The 16,298-nt window shown below is 38.8% G+C and overlaps 1 protein-coding gene across 1 annotated transcript in view; it reads left to right on the top strand.

Annotated features, from left to right (window-relative positions):
- Nucleotides 1-16,298, top strand: part of COQ5 (coenzyme Q5, methyltransferase) — a 149,230-nt gene that overhangs the window by 113,686 nt on the left and 19,246 nt on the right. The window contains exon 5 of the mRNA XM_053702046.1: nt 7,056-7,144. Coding sequence (XP_053558021.1) covers nt 7,056-7,144 — 89 coding nt within the window. The remainder of the gene's footprint in view (nt 1-7,055; nt 7,145-16,298) is intronic.

Here is a 16,298-nt window from a genome sequence, read left to right on the forward strand (position 1 = left end):
TATGATACACATTAAGTATGTACTTACTGATAGCCTGTGGGCTGTGTGAGTGAAGAGGCATTTAACTAGCCAGCCACCCACTACATTGTGCCTAACCAGCTGCAATTGCTTATTTATAATAGAGAGCCCACCCGGTACTGTTTTAAACAGCAGAGGGAGTACAACTATATGGCCAAGCAGGAGGAGGCGAAGGACCAGTCCCAGCGACACCTGTGGCAGGCTTGAGATCAACTTCCAAAGGAGAATTACATTACAAGGCTTCACCGCTTCACCTTATGAGTGGGATCAAAAATCCCCATTCAAAATCTGAAGCACCTCAGATCGTCACCTTCTCCTGAAGAGGCAAAGAAAAGACTGGACAGTACAAGAAACTCTTGGTGTTTGGTGTTTTTGCCTCTTCCTGGTAGCCAAATGATTAATTTCCAACAGTAAGGAGTCATGGACCTTTACCACCAAGAAAGAAAATGTAATATCCATGAGAAATAAGAGTACATAAGTAACTGAGAAACAAGGTTGTTTTTTTCAATTGCATCTAATTGTATTCATTTTTGGGTTCTTTCTCTCAGATGCCATTCTCCAGATTCCACAACCCACAATGAAATCTCCATAAATTGTTGAGACAACTGATATTCTTTTCTCTCACTGTATTGTGTTTGTCATAATGCACACTTAACATTTTAGTATGTTGCTATTAATAATTATCATCTCTAACATAGCAATATGTTATCTGTGCTATCAGTAGCAGAAACGCACTTTTATACAAAATGTACTTTAGAAGTAAAAAACAAATCTCTTAAACTAATCTAAAGGTAATATAATCCCTGATAGTTTCTAAATTTGTTTCTTTTTTATATTTTTATTTAAGTAGCAATTTCTTAACTATAAATAACTAAAACATTTTGTATGGTATTAAAATGTACAATAATTTGGTAATTTGTCAATCACCTATACATGTAGTCTACTCTACACTATTATATTTATATTCTTATTTTAATTGTCATTACTACACAGATCCATAGCACTGCACACTCATTAGCCATATCTATAGATAGATTTCTGAAGAACTGGGCAGCAGTTTCCATAGAAACATAGATTTTGTTGGCAGACAAGAACCCTAAAACCCATCTATTATGCCTCTTTTTTTTTTTGTCTCAGAAAAGCATAATCTATAAAATAGTGTTAAGCATATCTTATGAATTCTTAAAATACCTGTATTATGTGTTCCACCTCTGTTGGAACCCAATTCCATCCTATCTCTAAATAATTGCTTTTGTAAAGTATTTTAAATCTTGAATCCTTTAGATTTTGTTTTTCTAAAATATGCCTTAAATTCAGATTTTTTTTAAAACCTTTTAAAATATTTGAAGAATTCTATAACATCTTTGCAGTGTAACATGTTGAGGCTATGAAGAATGCTTAGTCTATGGAATCCAATTTCTACTCTGTACAAAACAGAACAAATCTTCATTGTTTGGTCTGGGAATAGTGAAACAAGAGAGCATGATGATGTGTTTGGAAGACCTAATCTTACACCCTCTATTCAGTGGAACTTGCCATCTGTCATCACCCTGGGGTTGTGTTGTTTTGTTTGTTCCCTACTTCCATCCTCCTTTCTCCTCCTTGTTTTTTCTTATATCTATTACTAGGGTTAAATACTTAGTTAAAGAAACAAAAACATCAGGAATAGGGATCATCATTAAATCCAGTCATAAGGAGTTTAATGATTGTAGCTCAGAATAATATAAACTTTTTTTTTTTTTAAGTATGTATGCAATTTGGGCCTAGCGTAACCGTTTTACTGGTCCGTCCGCACCACAACAACAGTTGTCCTTCCAAAAAGTCAAGTCTTATCATAACTTATCGCTCCAATTATTCACTATATTATATTGGCAGCTTTGCATGCATAATGCGACTTTGGAACATTCCTGTGCACTTTAGCTGTTAAAGGGACACTAAACCCAAAATGTTTCTTTCATGATTTAGACAGAGAATACAATTTTAAAAAAAAATTACAATTTACTTCTATTATCTAATTTGCTTCAATATTTAGATATCCTTAGTTAAAGAAATAGATGAGCAGCCACCAATCAGAATCTACTGAGCCTATCTAGATATGCTTTTCAGGAAGGAATATCAAGAGAATTAAGCAAATTAGATAGCAGAAGTATATTAGAAAGTTGTTTAAAATTGTTTTCTCTGAATCATGAAAGAGAAAATTTGGGTTTAATGTCCCTTTAATTTCATTGTGGCAAGCATGCGCAGTAGCAGTGACTGCTGATTATCACTTCTGCCTGCTGTTGTCGTAGACACTGCAGAGCACAGTGTGTGAAAGGATCTGACGTCACCGGCATTGATGTACACTTGCTCAGGACCCTCTAAGCCTTTTTTGGTAGATCTCCATTGTAGGTCTACTATAATGACAATGTAGAGTTGGCAAAGGATTATTACTTCAATGTGAAATTGTGAGAGGGTGGTACCAAAATAGAAAATGAAGATATTTATGAATGTGTTCTAGACATAGGCAAAGAAAAAAGGTATGGATTTCATATCACTTTAAAGTATCGATGAAGAGCTGTAGCAAACTGTTGGTCTTGAGTGAATAAGGGAAGTAACCCAATCAGCAGTAGTAGTCGCACAACCCAGCTTTGTGAGTACTGCTGCTTACCAGCAATTTCCAATCGGGACCAGCAATTCTCTGCAGGTCCAGAGTGGTAATATACTATCTGCCCCATGTATTAAAAGTTGAGAAGCTGTCTGCATACCTTTGTTGCATAAGAGCAGCGGAACTGTTCATCCGCTGGCCCTTATGCATCATTACACACTTTGATGAGTGTGTAATGCCCACCCCTTAACTTATGGGAGAGAAGGGACTGTTGATCACCGAGAGCGAGCAAGCTCTAAGTGGCTTCTCTTGTCCACTTTAGAGGTGGCAAAGAGTGTAAGAAGCAGAGGTCTAATGATCCCTGCTTCTTACATTGTGGAAAGCAGCTTACTCTGCTTCGTACATGGAGTCCTAAATGTTTAAGCCCTTTGTAGGGGTTAAACACATAGAGTCGTGGGTGGCAAGTGCTAAAATGACATGCTCTAACAAATACAAGTATGTCATTTATTGACTATAATGGTGCTATAAGTAAATCAAGGTTTGCATTATGTCACTATCTCTATTCTAATGGTTATGACATGATTCTCTACATTTAAAAAAAACAAAAACTTTTATAGGCTATATAAATAGATCATCTACAAAACATTTATGCAAAGAAAAAATGAGTGTATAATGTCCCTTTAACCCTGCAAGCTCCCTACAAGCTACCTAATTAACCCCTTCACTGCTGGGCATAATACAAGTGTTGTGCGCAGCAGCATTTAGCGGCTATTTCTGAACAAAGGGGATCCTAGAGAAGCATTTACAACCATTTGTGCCATAATTGCACACGCTATTTGTAAATAATTTCAGTGAGAAACCTAAAGTTTGTGAAAAAGTAAAGTATTTTTTTTTTTTATTTGATCGCATTTAGCGGTGAAATGGTTGCATGAAATATACCAAAATGGGCCTAGACCAATACTTTGGGTTGTCTACTACACTACACTAAAGCTAAAATTAACCCTACAAGCTCCCTAGTTAACTCCTTCACTGCTGGGCATAATACACATGTGGTGCGCAGCGGCCTTTAGTGGCCTTCTAATTACCAAAAAGCAACGCCAAAGCCATATAAGTCTGCTATTTCTGAACAAAGGGGTTCCCTGGGAAGCATTTACAACCATTTGTGCCATAGTTGCACAAGCTGTTTGTAAATAATTTCAGTGAGAAACCTTAAGTTTGTGAAAAAGTGAACGATTTTTTTAATTTGATCGCATTTGGCGGTGAAATGGTGGCATGAAATATACCAAAATGGGCCTAGATCAATACTTTGGGTTGTCTTCTAAAAAAAAAAAAATTATACATGTCAAGTAATATTCAGGGATTCAGTGTTCCAAAGTGGTTTGGAAATAGCAAAGTGCTACTTGTATTTATTGCCCTATAACTTGCAAAAAAAAGCAAAGAACATGTAAACATTGGGTATTTCTAAACTCAGGACAAAAAACTATTTAGTATGGTTGTTTTTTGGTGGTTGTAGATGTCACAGATTTTGGTGGTCAAAGTTAGAAAAAGTGTGTGTTTTTTTTCATTATAGTTTATAAAAAAAAATTCTAGTAAATTATATGATGAAAATAATGATATCTTTAGAAAGTCCATTTAATGGCGAGAAAAACGGTATATAATATGTGTGGGTACAGTAAATGAGTAAGAGGAAAATTACAGCTAAACACAAACACCGCAGAAATGTAAAAATAGCCTTGGTCCCAAACGGTCAGAAAATGGAAAAGGGCTGTGGTCCTTAAGGGGTTAAATAAATTTAATAATAACAGTTATGATAGATAATACTTGTTGTAATGTTTAAAACATGTTCTTTTAAAATTATATAACTTGTTATTTTATGTATGATAGATTTGGAAACTTGTGGTTATCAAAAGGTCTGTTGGACTCAGGATAATGTTCAGAATTAATGTTCAATATAGTGGGTTTACAAGAAAATAAATACATAATTTTGACACTATATTCGAACTCTGATCTCTGAGCCAAAGGATAAGTTGGTTTGTAGTTACGGGTGATTTGGGTACACATTCTGAACATGAGCTTGACTGGCAAGATCTGCAGTATTACAGATGTGCAGAAGTCTCCAGTCTATGAGATCAAATTGGTGACTCTAATGTAAAATGTCCTTGAGTTGTACTACTCATTTAATTTACCCCACAAGAAATAATATATATACTTCAACTAGGTACAAAAACAAAATTTATTTTGGTGGTGGTGAGAGTCCACTAGTTCATTACTTCTGGGATTCAACTTCTGGCCTCTAGGCGGAGGCAAAGATTCACAAAAACTCCTAGAATATTCTATCCCTCCCACCTCACTGCTAAGCCAATCCTACGTACAGCAAAGTAAGGAGAAGTAGAAAGGTAGGAAAGGACAAAACAGAGAAATGAGGTGCAAAACTAGAACTGACGCCAAAAAAAAAAATCACAATTAAAATAAATACTGCAGGCTGCACCATCTGTAAGAAATTACTTTATCAGGTAAACATAAATTTTGTTTTCTTTCATAAGGTGGTGAGAGTCCACAAGTTAATTACTTCTGAGAAACTAATACCCAAGCTGTGGAGTTTGAAAGTAATGAGGACGGGATAAAAATATTTTGGAAAAAAGACATGCACCTAATTTCCAGGCACTGATGCCTGGAGGACTTTCCTACGAAAAGTTGCTTTTGACGAGGCAAAAACATAAAAATGGTAGAATTTATTCTACTGAGGCCTCATTTTTAAAAGCCTGGGAAGTGAAAACTGATCTGGTAGAATGAGCAGTAATACTAAAGGGGAGACTTTCCTGCCTCCAAGTAAGCCTTTTGGATTAAAAGTTTTAATCATGAAACTCTATTAAAGTTCTCTAAAGAAACTACCTTTGGCAAAAAAATAATCTAATTTAGTTATTAAAACCACCTTTTCTTAATGGAAAACTAGATAAGGAGGGTCATAAGAAAGCACAGACAATTCAGAGACTTTTATAGCTGAGGAAATCGCTAAGAGAAACACTACTTTCCAAGACAGAAGCTGAATTTCAATAGAATACAAGACCCTTAAAACCATATTAAGGAGACACGAAACCCAAAATTGTTCTTTCATGATTTAGGTAGCGCATACAATTTTAAACGGTTTTCCAGTTTACTTCTATTATCAAATTTGCTTCATTCTCATTTGTTGAAGGAGCAGCAATGCAATGGTTGTTAAGTGAAAACATCGGCTGAGCCAATGACAATAGGCAATATATGCAGCCACCAATCAGCAGCTAATACCCTTACCTAAATAAACCCTTCAACAAAGGATAACAAGAAGGAAATACACTTGAAAGTTGTTTAAAATTGTATGCTCTGTTGTTGTTGTTTAAAATAGACCTTGAGATAGACGGTCGTGACGAAGATGAAAAGATCATGGAGGAAGCTGGACATTTGTACTTAGTTTGCAAACCAAGGTGCTGCTAGAGCATCTACAAGCTCTGCCTAAGAATCCCTGGACCTCGCAAAATATCTGGGAAGCTTGTTGTTTAAACAAGAAGCCATCTGGCCTATCTCTGGAAGTCCCCACATCTTGCCTATCTGATTGAAGGTGTCCAAATCAAGAGACCATTCCCCTGGGTGAAGGGATTGTCAACTGAGATAATCTGCTTCCCAATTGTTCACACCTGGAATACGAATTGCAGAAAAGATGTAATAATTATTCTCTGCCCATTGGAGAGTTCGAGACACCTCCTTCATCGCTAGAGAACTGCAAGTTCCGTCTTGATGGTTGATATACCATGACATTGACCTATTGAAAACGCAAGTAAGACTCTTCCTTCAGAAGAGGCCAGGTCTGAAGAGCCCTGAAGGTTGCACAGAGGTCTAACACATTTATTGGTAACCTCACCACCTGAGGAAACCAAACTCCCTGCACTCTCCTAGACTCCATATACTGCGCCCCAAACTGTCGTTATTATTGTCCAGGATGGACGAAGAAAGGAAACCCCCCAGAATAATGGACTTGGAGAGTTATCCACCACGAAAGAGACAGTCTTACTAAAGGATCTGTTTTTCTGTAGCAGTTCTCTGAGGGGAAAATGGGCCTCAAATTGGTCTAAGAACTCCTCTCAGTGAACAATTTGGATAACCTCAATTCTTAACCTTCCTCCTGGTAGGTAAAGATTAGACTGGATTATTAGTGAGGTGGGAGGAATAGAGCCATGAGTTGAATCCCAGGAGTAATGTACTTATGGATTCTCACCACCTTATTAAAGAAAATAAAATATTCCTTCCTTACAACAATTAATATAACACTTTACTGTAAACATTGAATATATCTTAACAGTTTAGAGGAAAACAAGTTATTCCACCCCTTCATGAAAACCTTTTAAAAAAAAAAAAAACTTAACTGGATCATACTGAAGACATCTAAACATTGTTCAAAACATTTTTCTTTCACTTTAAGGCTTTACGAGAAGCTTATCGTGTACTCAAACCAGGAGGAAGATTCTTGTGTCTAGAATTCAGTCAAGTTAACAACCCACTGCTTGCCAGGTAAAGTATGCTGTCTTTAGAATCTGTCCTGGGGTTCTAATTGTTGTTTCTAATATTATTATTATATACTTTATTTATGAAGCGCCAACATATTCCGCAGCGCTGTCCATGGATACAATTCATTTAAATAAAACATTATAAGACTTGTAATCGACAGGACAACATTTACAAACACATACAGGAGGGATTGAGGGCCCTATTCCCGTGGGAACTTACAATCTAGAAGGGTAGGAGGTTGAGAAACAGGAGGTGAGGACTGCAAGATTGAGAAAGATGTTAATACAGAGTTAGATGAGGGAAATGTTCGGTAAGTGAAATTAATTTATTATTGAGTTGGGTGGTAGGCTTCCCTGAACAGAAAAGTCTTCAGGGAACATATAAAGGAAGAAAGATTAGGGCAAATCCTAACAGCACAAGGGAGAGTGTTCCAGAGGGTAGGTGCTGCACGACAGAAGTCCTGCAGTCTAGCATGAGAGGAGGTGATAGTTGCAGATGCAAGGAGCAGGTCATTGTTGGATCTTAGTGGACAGGCTGGAGTATACTTGTGTATTATTAGTTTCAATTTAAATGCTTGTACGATAATGGCAAATACCTTTTATTCCTTCCCTCCATTGCTTTATTTTCACCCGAGTTGACGTTTTCACCTCCCATCCATTTGGCTTGCTAGCATTAAATGGATTCTAAATCCATTTTTTTATTTTATGATTCAGATTCAGAGCATGCAATTTTAAGCAACTTTTTAAATTTACTCCTATTATCAATTTTTCTTCGTTGTCTTGGTATCTTTATTTGAAAAAGCAGGAATGAAAGCTTAGCAGCCGGCCCGTTTTTGGTTCAGAACCCTGGATAGCGCTTGCTGATTGGTGGCTACATTTACCCACCAATTGGCAAGCGCAACCCAGGTGCTAAACCTAAAATGGGCAGACTCCTAAGCTTTTATTTTTGGCTTTTCAAATAGATACCAAGTGATGGAATAAAAATTGATAATAGGAGTAAATTAGAATGTTGCTTAAAATCACATGCTCTATCCAAAATCATGAAAGAAACAATTTGGGTTTAGTATCTCTTTAAGGAAAAAAAATAATATTGCAGAGCAGCCGTGTGGCTAGCGAACCAATTGTATGGGAGGTGAAAATGTAACCTCAGGAAAAGTTTGTTTTACTTTCTCCCAGGGAGGCTTGGGTTAATACTTTAAGGCAATTTATGCAAGCTTTTGTTTACTTTTCCCTCCCTCCCTAAGCTTCTATTGTGTCATGTGCTTTTAAAAGGAGGATTATCAGTTCTGCATCAACAGTCATGATAGGCAAATCATTCTAGGGTGACCATATTGCCGCTTTAAAAAGGGACACATGAAAAATGTATATGTCAGGGCTGTTTTCAGTGCTGTTAAAAGAAATTTTTTGAATTCCATTTGTTCCATTATAAGAACCCTGACACACATATTTTTCATATTTGTCCCTTTTTAAAGCAGCAATATGGTCACTCTATGCAATAGTAACCAAGTTGAATCTGTGCTAAAGCACCTTTAGGGAATACAAGAGGGCAGGCTACCCCAGTATGCACATGTGCAAACAGAGTTTGTGCTATATCTGACTATAAGTTTGTGATTGGTTGGCAAGGGTTCTTTTGTTCTGGGGGACAAGGCAATCAGTGAAAAGAATAAACATAAAACAATATACTAATTTGACAAAATAAAGCTGCAGTTTTCTTTGCAAAAATAAAATTTACTTTCATGATATGAAACCCAAAATGTTCCTGTTCAAACAGAGCATGAAATTCTAAACAAGTTTCCAATTTACTTCTACTATCAAATTTGCTTAGTTCCCTTGGTTTTCTGTGTTGAAGAGCTATCTAGGTACGTTTCTGGAGCACTACATAGCAGAAAATAGTACTGCCATCTACTGCTCATGCAAACAGATAACATTCTTGCAAAACTGCTGCCATATAGTGTCCCAGACTTGTGCACGCTCCAGAGCTTACATCCCTGCTTTTTAACAAAAGATACCAAGAGAACAAACAAAATTTGATAAAAGAAGTAAATTAGAAAGTTGTTTAAAATCGTATGCCTTATCTAAAACATGAAAAAAGTGTAGGTTTCATGTTCCTTTAACGGGACATAATATTCATATGCTAAATCACTTAAAAGTGATGCAGTAGGACTTCCGGTGAGCGGCATTCTAAGATGGCCACTGATTGCTGAGGCTCTGTACAGCTCGAGGCGAAAAGTGGTCATATATTGTGCCATCCTTATCTCCCTTGGCAATATCTGTGCCCGGGAACTCTCCTGGATCAAGGAAAAACATCCCTTGGCTGCCGAGAAGCAATTTAAGACCGAAAGGGCCGTCTGGCGCTGTGGGGCAAAGTCCGCCACCACGCTGTATATAGTTCTATTACTACTTATTTTCTACTACTTCCTACCGCTCATCCCTCACTTGACATGATGGATAGGTCCACCACTGTGGGATCGGATGCCACCACCGTTATTTTAACTGAGCTGCGGGCCATATTTGTACCTCGCCTGGATCGGCTCCTTTCTGCGTGCGCTGATCTTTGCGCAATGGTGCAATCAACGGATCAACCTCTCCAGCTGAAGCAGCCCGCCACCAGTCAAGGGGGCTCTGCTTTACAAAGTATAAGTAACAACTCTGCTCACACCGTATGGGAGACTAATAGTAGCTCCAAAGATCAAGTCCTCCCTCAGTTGAGAGAGACCGCAATAGCATTAAGGGCTGGAGCGACTTCCTCTTACCTGCATCTACCAGTTTCCGATATAGGTTCACAGCGGGATCCAGAGCCAGACATGCTGTTACCCTTAGAGTCCTCCCTGGCATCTACTACAGGTCCGGACACAGAATTGAGACCAAGCAACAAGGAGAACCTAGCCTACAAAGCCGCTAACAAAATATTGATGGCGGCGGAACCTTTTTTCATATGTTATCAGATCAACACCAAGTATTGAGACAGGCGCGATCAGTATCTACTTGGCAAATCCGGCTTCTGGTACAGTCGTACGAAAACTGGAGTCGGCTAGGGTATGATTTGTGGTTCGTGCAAGACTGTCCATTTTACATGGGCGTATTCTACATGCTGCAAATTTTGAGTCTCTTGCTGGGAAAAACTCTGTTCTGATTTCATTGACTATGAGACTCTGGATTATGTGGGGGCTGTAGTTCAATAGTTTATTCATCTTGCCATCTCGCTGTGAAGGGGATATTATGGTTAATTCTTATGCTGCAATGAATGTATACTGAGAGCTACTTTACTGAAAAGACACCTTTGGGCTGCATCGGGCTGCAGGGCATTAATTAACAGCGGCATTCAGTACTCGTGCAATATACCAAATTGTATGTAGCCCTCCCTAAATGAGCATAAAATGTGCTAATGTGTGGTCAAATGTTCGTTTATAACTTCTAGTTCAGCATGGCGTTGTGACATGTCTCGCATCCTACTTAGAATCTTTATTCCTGTCTTGGTCTGGGTTATTTTTCAGCTCATAGTAATAAAGGAATGTATGTCTGTTGTAATGCACAACGTATCAACATAATACGTGATGTTCATACTCTCTGACTGCCTCCATGTGCTGAACGCTTGTCATAGCTATATGATAATATGCTCCCATATCTTAAACACGCAGCTCATGTTTTCCCTGTGAGATAAGCACCGGGCTTAACCTTTATTCTGCTACTGCCACAAATGTGAGTTTAACCCCTGCCCCTGTATTAAATATAAGCGCCAAACCTATATTCTGTCCAAAAATATCGGCATACTTATCAAGTTTCCTTATTATGTACCTGCAGTCTTCTCAGTAGCTTTTATTACAGACCCCCCTGCTCTCATAGACCCCACATGGTTTATCAGTGAAACCTATGTTGTTGTCTGAGAACGACACAAATGCATGTTATATTGCAAGAGATATATTTTCTTAAGTTGCGTGCTTATGAGTTATGTGCTTATTATTTTAATATTTGGAAATTTTGGTATGTTATTTCATTCTGTCAGCATCTACCCTCCTGAAGTACATACACCTCTCTTTTAACATCTTTCATGTGCAAAAAGTTGATATATCATATGAACACCATCACTGACCTATTATTGCACTAATGTTAATATGTCATAGCATGGATTATCCTGAGAGACAAGCAGAAAAGTAACTTATAGGATTGCATAAACTTGCTGTGTTCCCCCCTACCCTTATCATTCTACCCTTCCCTCTCCCCTGTTTCCCCCCCCCCTCCCCCTCATGCCTCCCCTGTTTTATGTTTGTTTGTTCATTTGTTAAAAATGTTAAAAACCCCAATGGAGTGGTACAAACCCTTATCTATCAGGACAATGGATGCCTTATTGAAAGTTCTCAAAGCTACATGTATGTTATAGTATGCTGCTTGTATTGTTTTATCTGCCTTATTGGCTCACCCTGCAAGTTGGGCTGAAGATACAACTTGTAACCTTGTACCCTTTATTGGTTATAAATAAAAGTTTTAAGAAAAAAGTGATGCAGTATAACAGTAAAAATCTGACAAGAAAATATCACCTGAACATCTCTATGTAAAAACTAAATTTATGCTTGCCTGATAAATTAATTTCTTCTATGGTAAGACAAGTCCACGGATTCATCCTTTACTTGTGGGATATTATCCTTCCCTACAGGAAGTGGCAAAGAGCACCACAGCAGAGCTGTCTATATTGCTCCTCCCTTAGCTCCACCCCCCAGTCATTTGACCGAAGGTACAGGAAGAAAAAGGAGAAACTACAAGGTGCAGAGGTGACTGAGATTAAATCAAAAAAATATAATCTGTCTGAAAATGACAGGACGGGCCGTGGACTCGTCTTACCATAGAAGAAATCAATTTATCAGGTAAGCATAAATTTAGTTTTCTTCTATAAAGGTAAGACGAGTCCACGGATTCATCCTTTACTTGTGGGATACAATACCAAAGCTACAGGACACGGATGAGCAGGAGGGACAAGACAGATGGTTAAACAGAAGGCACCACTGCTTGAAGAACTTTTCTCCCAAAAAAAGCCTCCAAAAAAGCAAAGGTATCAAATTTGTAAAATTTGGAAAAGGTATGAAGTGAAGACCAAGTCGCAGCCATTCAACAGAAGCATCATTTTTAAAAGCCCATGTGGAAGCCACCGCTCTAGTAGAGTGAGCTGTAATTCTTTCAGGAGGCTGCTGTCCAGCAGTCTCGTATACCAAACACATGATGCTTTTCAGCCAAAAGGCAAGAGAGGTAGCCGTAGCTTTTTGACCTCTACGTTTTCCAGAATAGACAACAAACAAAGAAGATGTTTGACGAAAATCTTTGGTCGCTTGCAAGTAAAACTTTAAAGCACGAACCACATCCAAGTTGTGCAACAGACGCTCCTTCTTGGAGGAAGGATTAGGACACAGAGAAGGAACAACAATTTCCTAATTAATATTCTTATTAGTAACAACCTTAGGAAGGAATCCAGGTTTGGTACGCAAAACCACCTTATCAGCATGGAAAACAAGATAAGGCGAGTCGCATTGCAATGCAGATAGTTCAGAAACTCTTCGAGCCGAAGAGATAGCAACTAAAAACAGAACTTTCCAAGATAGAAGTTTAATATCTATGGAATGCATAGGTTCAAACGGAACCCCTTGAAGAACTTTAAGAACTAAATTCAAACTCCATGGCGGAGCAATAGGTTTAAACACAGGCTTGATTCTAACTAAAGCCTGACAGAACGACTGAACGTCTGGAACATCTGCCAGACGTTTGTGCAGTAGAATTGATAAGGCAGATATCTGTCCCTTTAAGGAACTAGCTGATAGCCCCTTTTCCAATCCTTCTTGGAGAAAGGACAAAATCCTAGGAATCCTGATCTTACTCCATGAGTAGCCTTTGGATTCGCACCAATAAAGATATTTACGCCATATCTTATGATAAATTTTCCTGGTGACAGGCTTTCGAGCCTGAATCAAGGTATCTATGAACGACTCTGAGAAACCCCGCTTGGATAAGATCAAGCGTTCAATCTCCAAGCAGTCAGCTGCAGAGAAACTAGATTTGGGTGCTGGAACAGACCTTGAATCAGAAGGTCCTATCTCAATGGCAGAGTCCATGGTGGAAGAGATGACATGTCCACCAGTTCTGCATACCAAGTCCTGCGTGGCCACGCAGGTGCTATCAAAATCACTGTAGCTCTCTCCTGTTTGATTCTGGCAATCAAATGAGGAAGGAGAGGAAATGGTGGAAACACATAAGCCAGGTTGAACGACCATGGTACTGCTAGAGCATCTATCAGTACTGTCTGAGGATCTCTTGACCTGGACCCGTAACGAGGAAGTTTGGCGTTCTGATGAGACCCCATCAGATCCAATTCTGGTGTGCCCCATTGCCAAATCAATTGTGCAAACACCTCCGGATGGAGTTCCCACTCCACTGGATGAAAAGTCTGACGACTTAGAAAATCCGCTTTCCAGTTCTCCACACCTGGGATATAGATTGCTGATAGATGGCAAGAGTGAGTCTCTGCCCATCAAATTATTTTGGTAACCTCTATCATCGCGAGAGAACTCTTTGTTCCTCCCTGATGATTGATATATGCTACAGTCGTGATATGGAATCTTATGAATCTGGCCAACGCCAGCTGAGACCAAGCCTGAAGCGCGTTGAATATCGCTCTCAGTTCTAGAATATTTATCGGGAGGAGAGCCTCATCCTGAGTCCACAATCCCTGTGCTTTCAGGGAATTCCAGACTGCACCCCAGCCCAATAGGCTGGCGTTCGTCGTCACTATGACCCATGCTGCCCTGCGGAAACACATTCCCTTGGACAGATGATCCTGTGACAACCACCAAAGAAGAGAGTCTCTGGTCTCTTGGTCCAGAGTTATCTGAGGAGATAAATCTGCATAATCCCCATTCCACTGTTTGAGCATGCAAAGTTGCAGTGGTCTGAGATGCAAGCGAGCAAATAGAACTATGTCCATTGCCGCTACCATTAAGCCGATTACCTCCATACACTGAGCCACTGACGGGCGAGGAATAGAATGAAGAGCTCGGCAGATGGATAAAATATTTGATTTCCTGACCTACGTCAGAAAATTTTTCATGTCCACCGAATCTATCAGAGTTCAGAGGAAAGGAACACTTGTGAGAGGGATAAGTGAACTCTTTTGTACGTTCACCTTAGCCAATTGAAATTTTTTTTTTTTTTTTTTTTAACAATTAACCCCTTAATTTTCAAACCGGATCGAAAATAGGCCCAGATCCGAAAAAAAAACCACTCTCATCACCTTGCCACAGCCCTGCTGTGGCCCTACCTGCCCTCAGGGATCAAACTGTGGGGTAAAAGCTTCGATTTGGCCCAAAAAAATCCACCAGGGCCCTCAGGAGTTAGAGCTTGCTGCTTACTGACAAAACTAACTGCGCATCTGAGGCACGAAAATAGGCCCCGCCCATCTCACTCAATGTTTCATCAGCCTTAAAGAACCGCACCAGAGCGGTTATAACTAGCCATGTGTGTCCTAAGACCCAAAAATTAAGCCATGTGTGCCCTAATAAAATTGCCCAAAAACGTTTATTGCCCACAAAAACGTTAAAGCACTCCCAATCAACAAAAAAACGTTTGCTCACAAACATTTGATTGTGTCAACCATATTAGAAACTGGCCCCATATGCAAGCTAAGTAATGCCCTTCTTTTAGCTCTAGGATTACTGCTTATCGTTACCCTCCTGGGTATAATGTCAGCCTTTCTGAAATACACAGTCTCTCCAGAAAAATATGACTGAACATACCTCATTGCTGCATAGCATGAAACCGTTCCTCACACTGAAGTTTCCTGTACTCCTCAGCCTCTGTGGGAACAGCAATGGATCTTAGTTACAAATGCTAAGATCATCATCCTCCAGGCAGCAGTCTTCATCCATCTGCTGCCTGAGAGTAAATAGTACACACCATTTACCATTTAAAATAACAAACTCTTGCTTGAAGAAATTAAAAACTAATATTTTATCACCTCTTTCACTTTACCCTTCCTAGTACTTAAAGTAGGCAAAGAGAATGACTGGGGGTGGAGCTAAGGGAGGAGCTATATAGACAGCTCTGCTGTGGTGCTCTTTGCCACTTCCTGTAGGAAAGGATAATATCCCACAAGTAAAGGATGAATCTGTGGGCTCGTCTTACCTTTATAGAAGAAAAAGGAAGATATTTTACCTCAAACTTTCTTCAGCTCACACGGAGTAAGTGCAGTATAAACAGTTATACTTCAGCTACTGTCCAGCTGCATGTTGAAAAAATATTTAAAAAAAAATAGCCAATCGGCATCTTCAGTGCTGAGGTAATGCTTTGCCTTTCTGTGATCTCATGAGATTTCATTGAAATCTCATGAGATTTTATAGAACTTACTTAAACTGAATAGGAAAATAACATGATGGATGCATACTCCCTAGCTTGTCCTGGGACAAGCATCCTGACTGGCTGCTTAAATTATTTTTACAGTGGGGTGCAAATACTTAGGAAATTTGAGGTACAATATCTTCCTTTTTTACATAGAGATGTGCAGGTGATATTTTCTAGTCAGCTTTTTACAGCTATGCTGCATCACTTTTAAGTGCTTTAACATTTGGGTATCATGCCCCATTAAGTTAATGGCAAATTGCAGCAGCAGAATCTAAACCCACATAATATAATACATTGTTAGTAGCTTGACACTTTTTAAAAAAAAATGCCTTAAGAACATCATATACTAACTACAGTAAGGCATACAGAACAAACTTTTACCTGTTAGAATTTGTCCTGTAAACCACTGCCACCAACATCTGATTACAGCACACCTTAGACCATTTATACAATTCTATTTCCAGAAGAACTTTCATGAGCCTAATGTGTATTCGCTTTACATTTCTGGGCGTGTTTCTCCTCTCCCGTCTGATGTCATGCACTCCAATCTACCAGGTCTGCTTTAGGAGATGGAATATAAATTATAGCTTTTTTTATTTGGTGTCAAAGGTACAAATAGAGCATACAATTTTAAACAACTCTATCATTTACTTCTGTTATCAAATGTTCTTAATTTTCTTGATATCCTTTATTAAAAAGCAGGAAGGGAATCTCAGGAGTGTGCACGTCTGCAGCAGTTTTGCAACAATGTTATACATTAGCAAAAAAAGAGTACTAGGTGA

Source organism: Bombina bombina, chromosome 2 (genome assembly GCF_027579735.1).
Source record: "Bombina bombina isolate aBomBom1 chromosome 2, aBomBom1.pri, whole genome shotgun sequence".
NCBI lineage: Eukaryota > Metazoa > Chordata > Amphibia > Anura > Bombinatoridae > Bombina > Bombina bombina.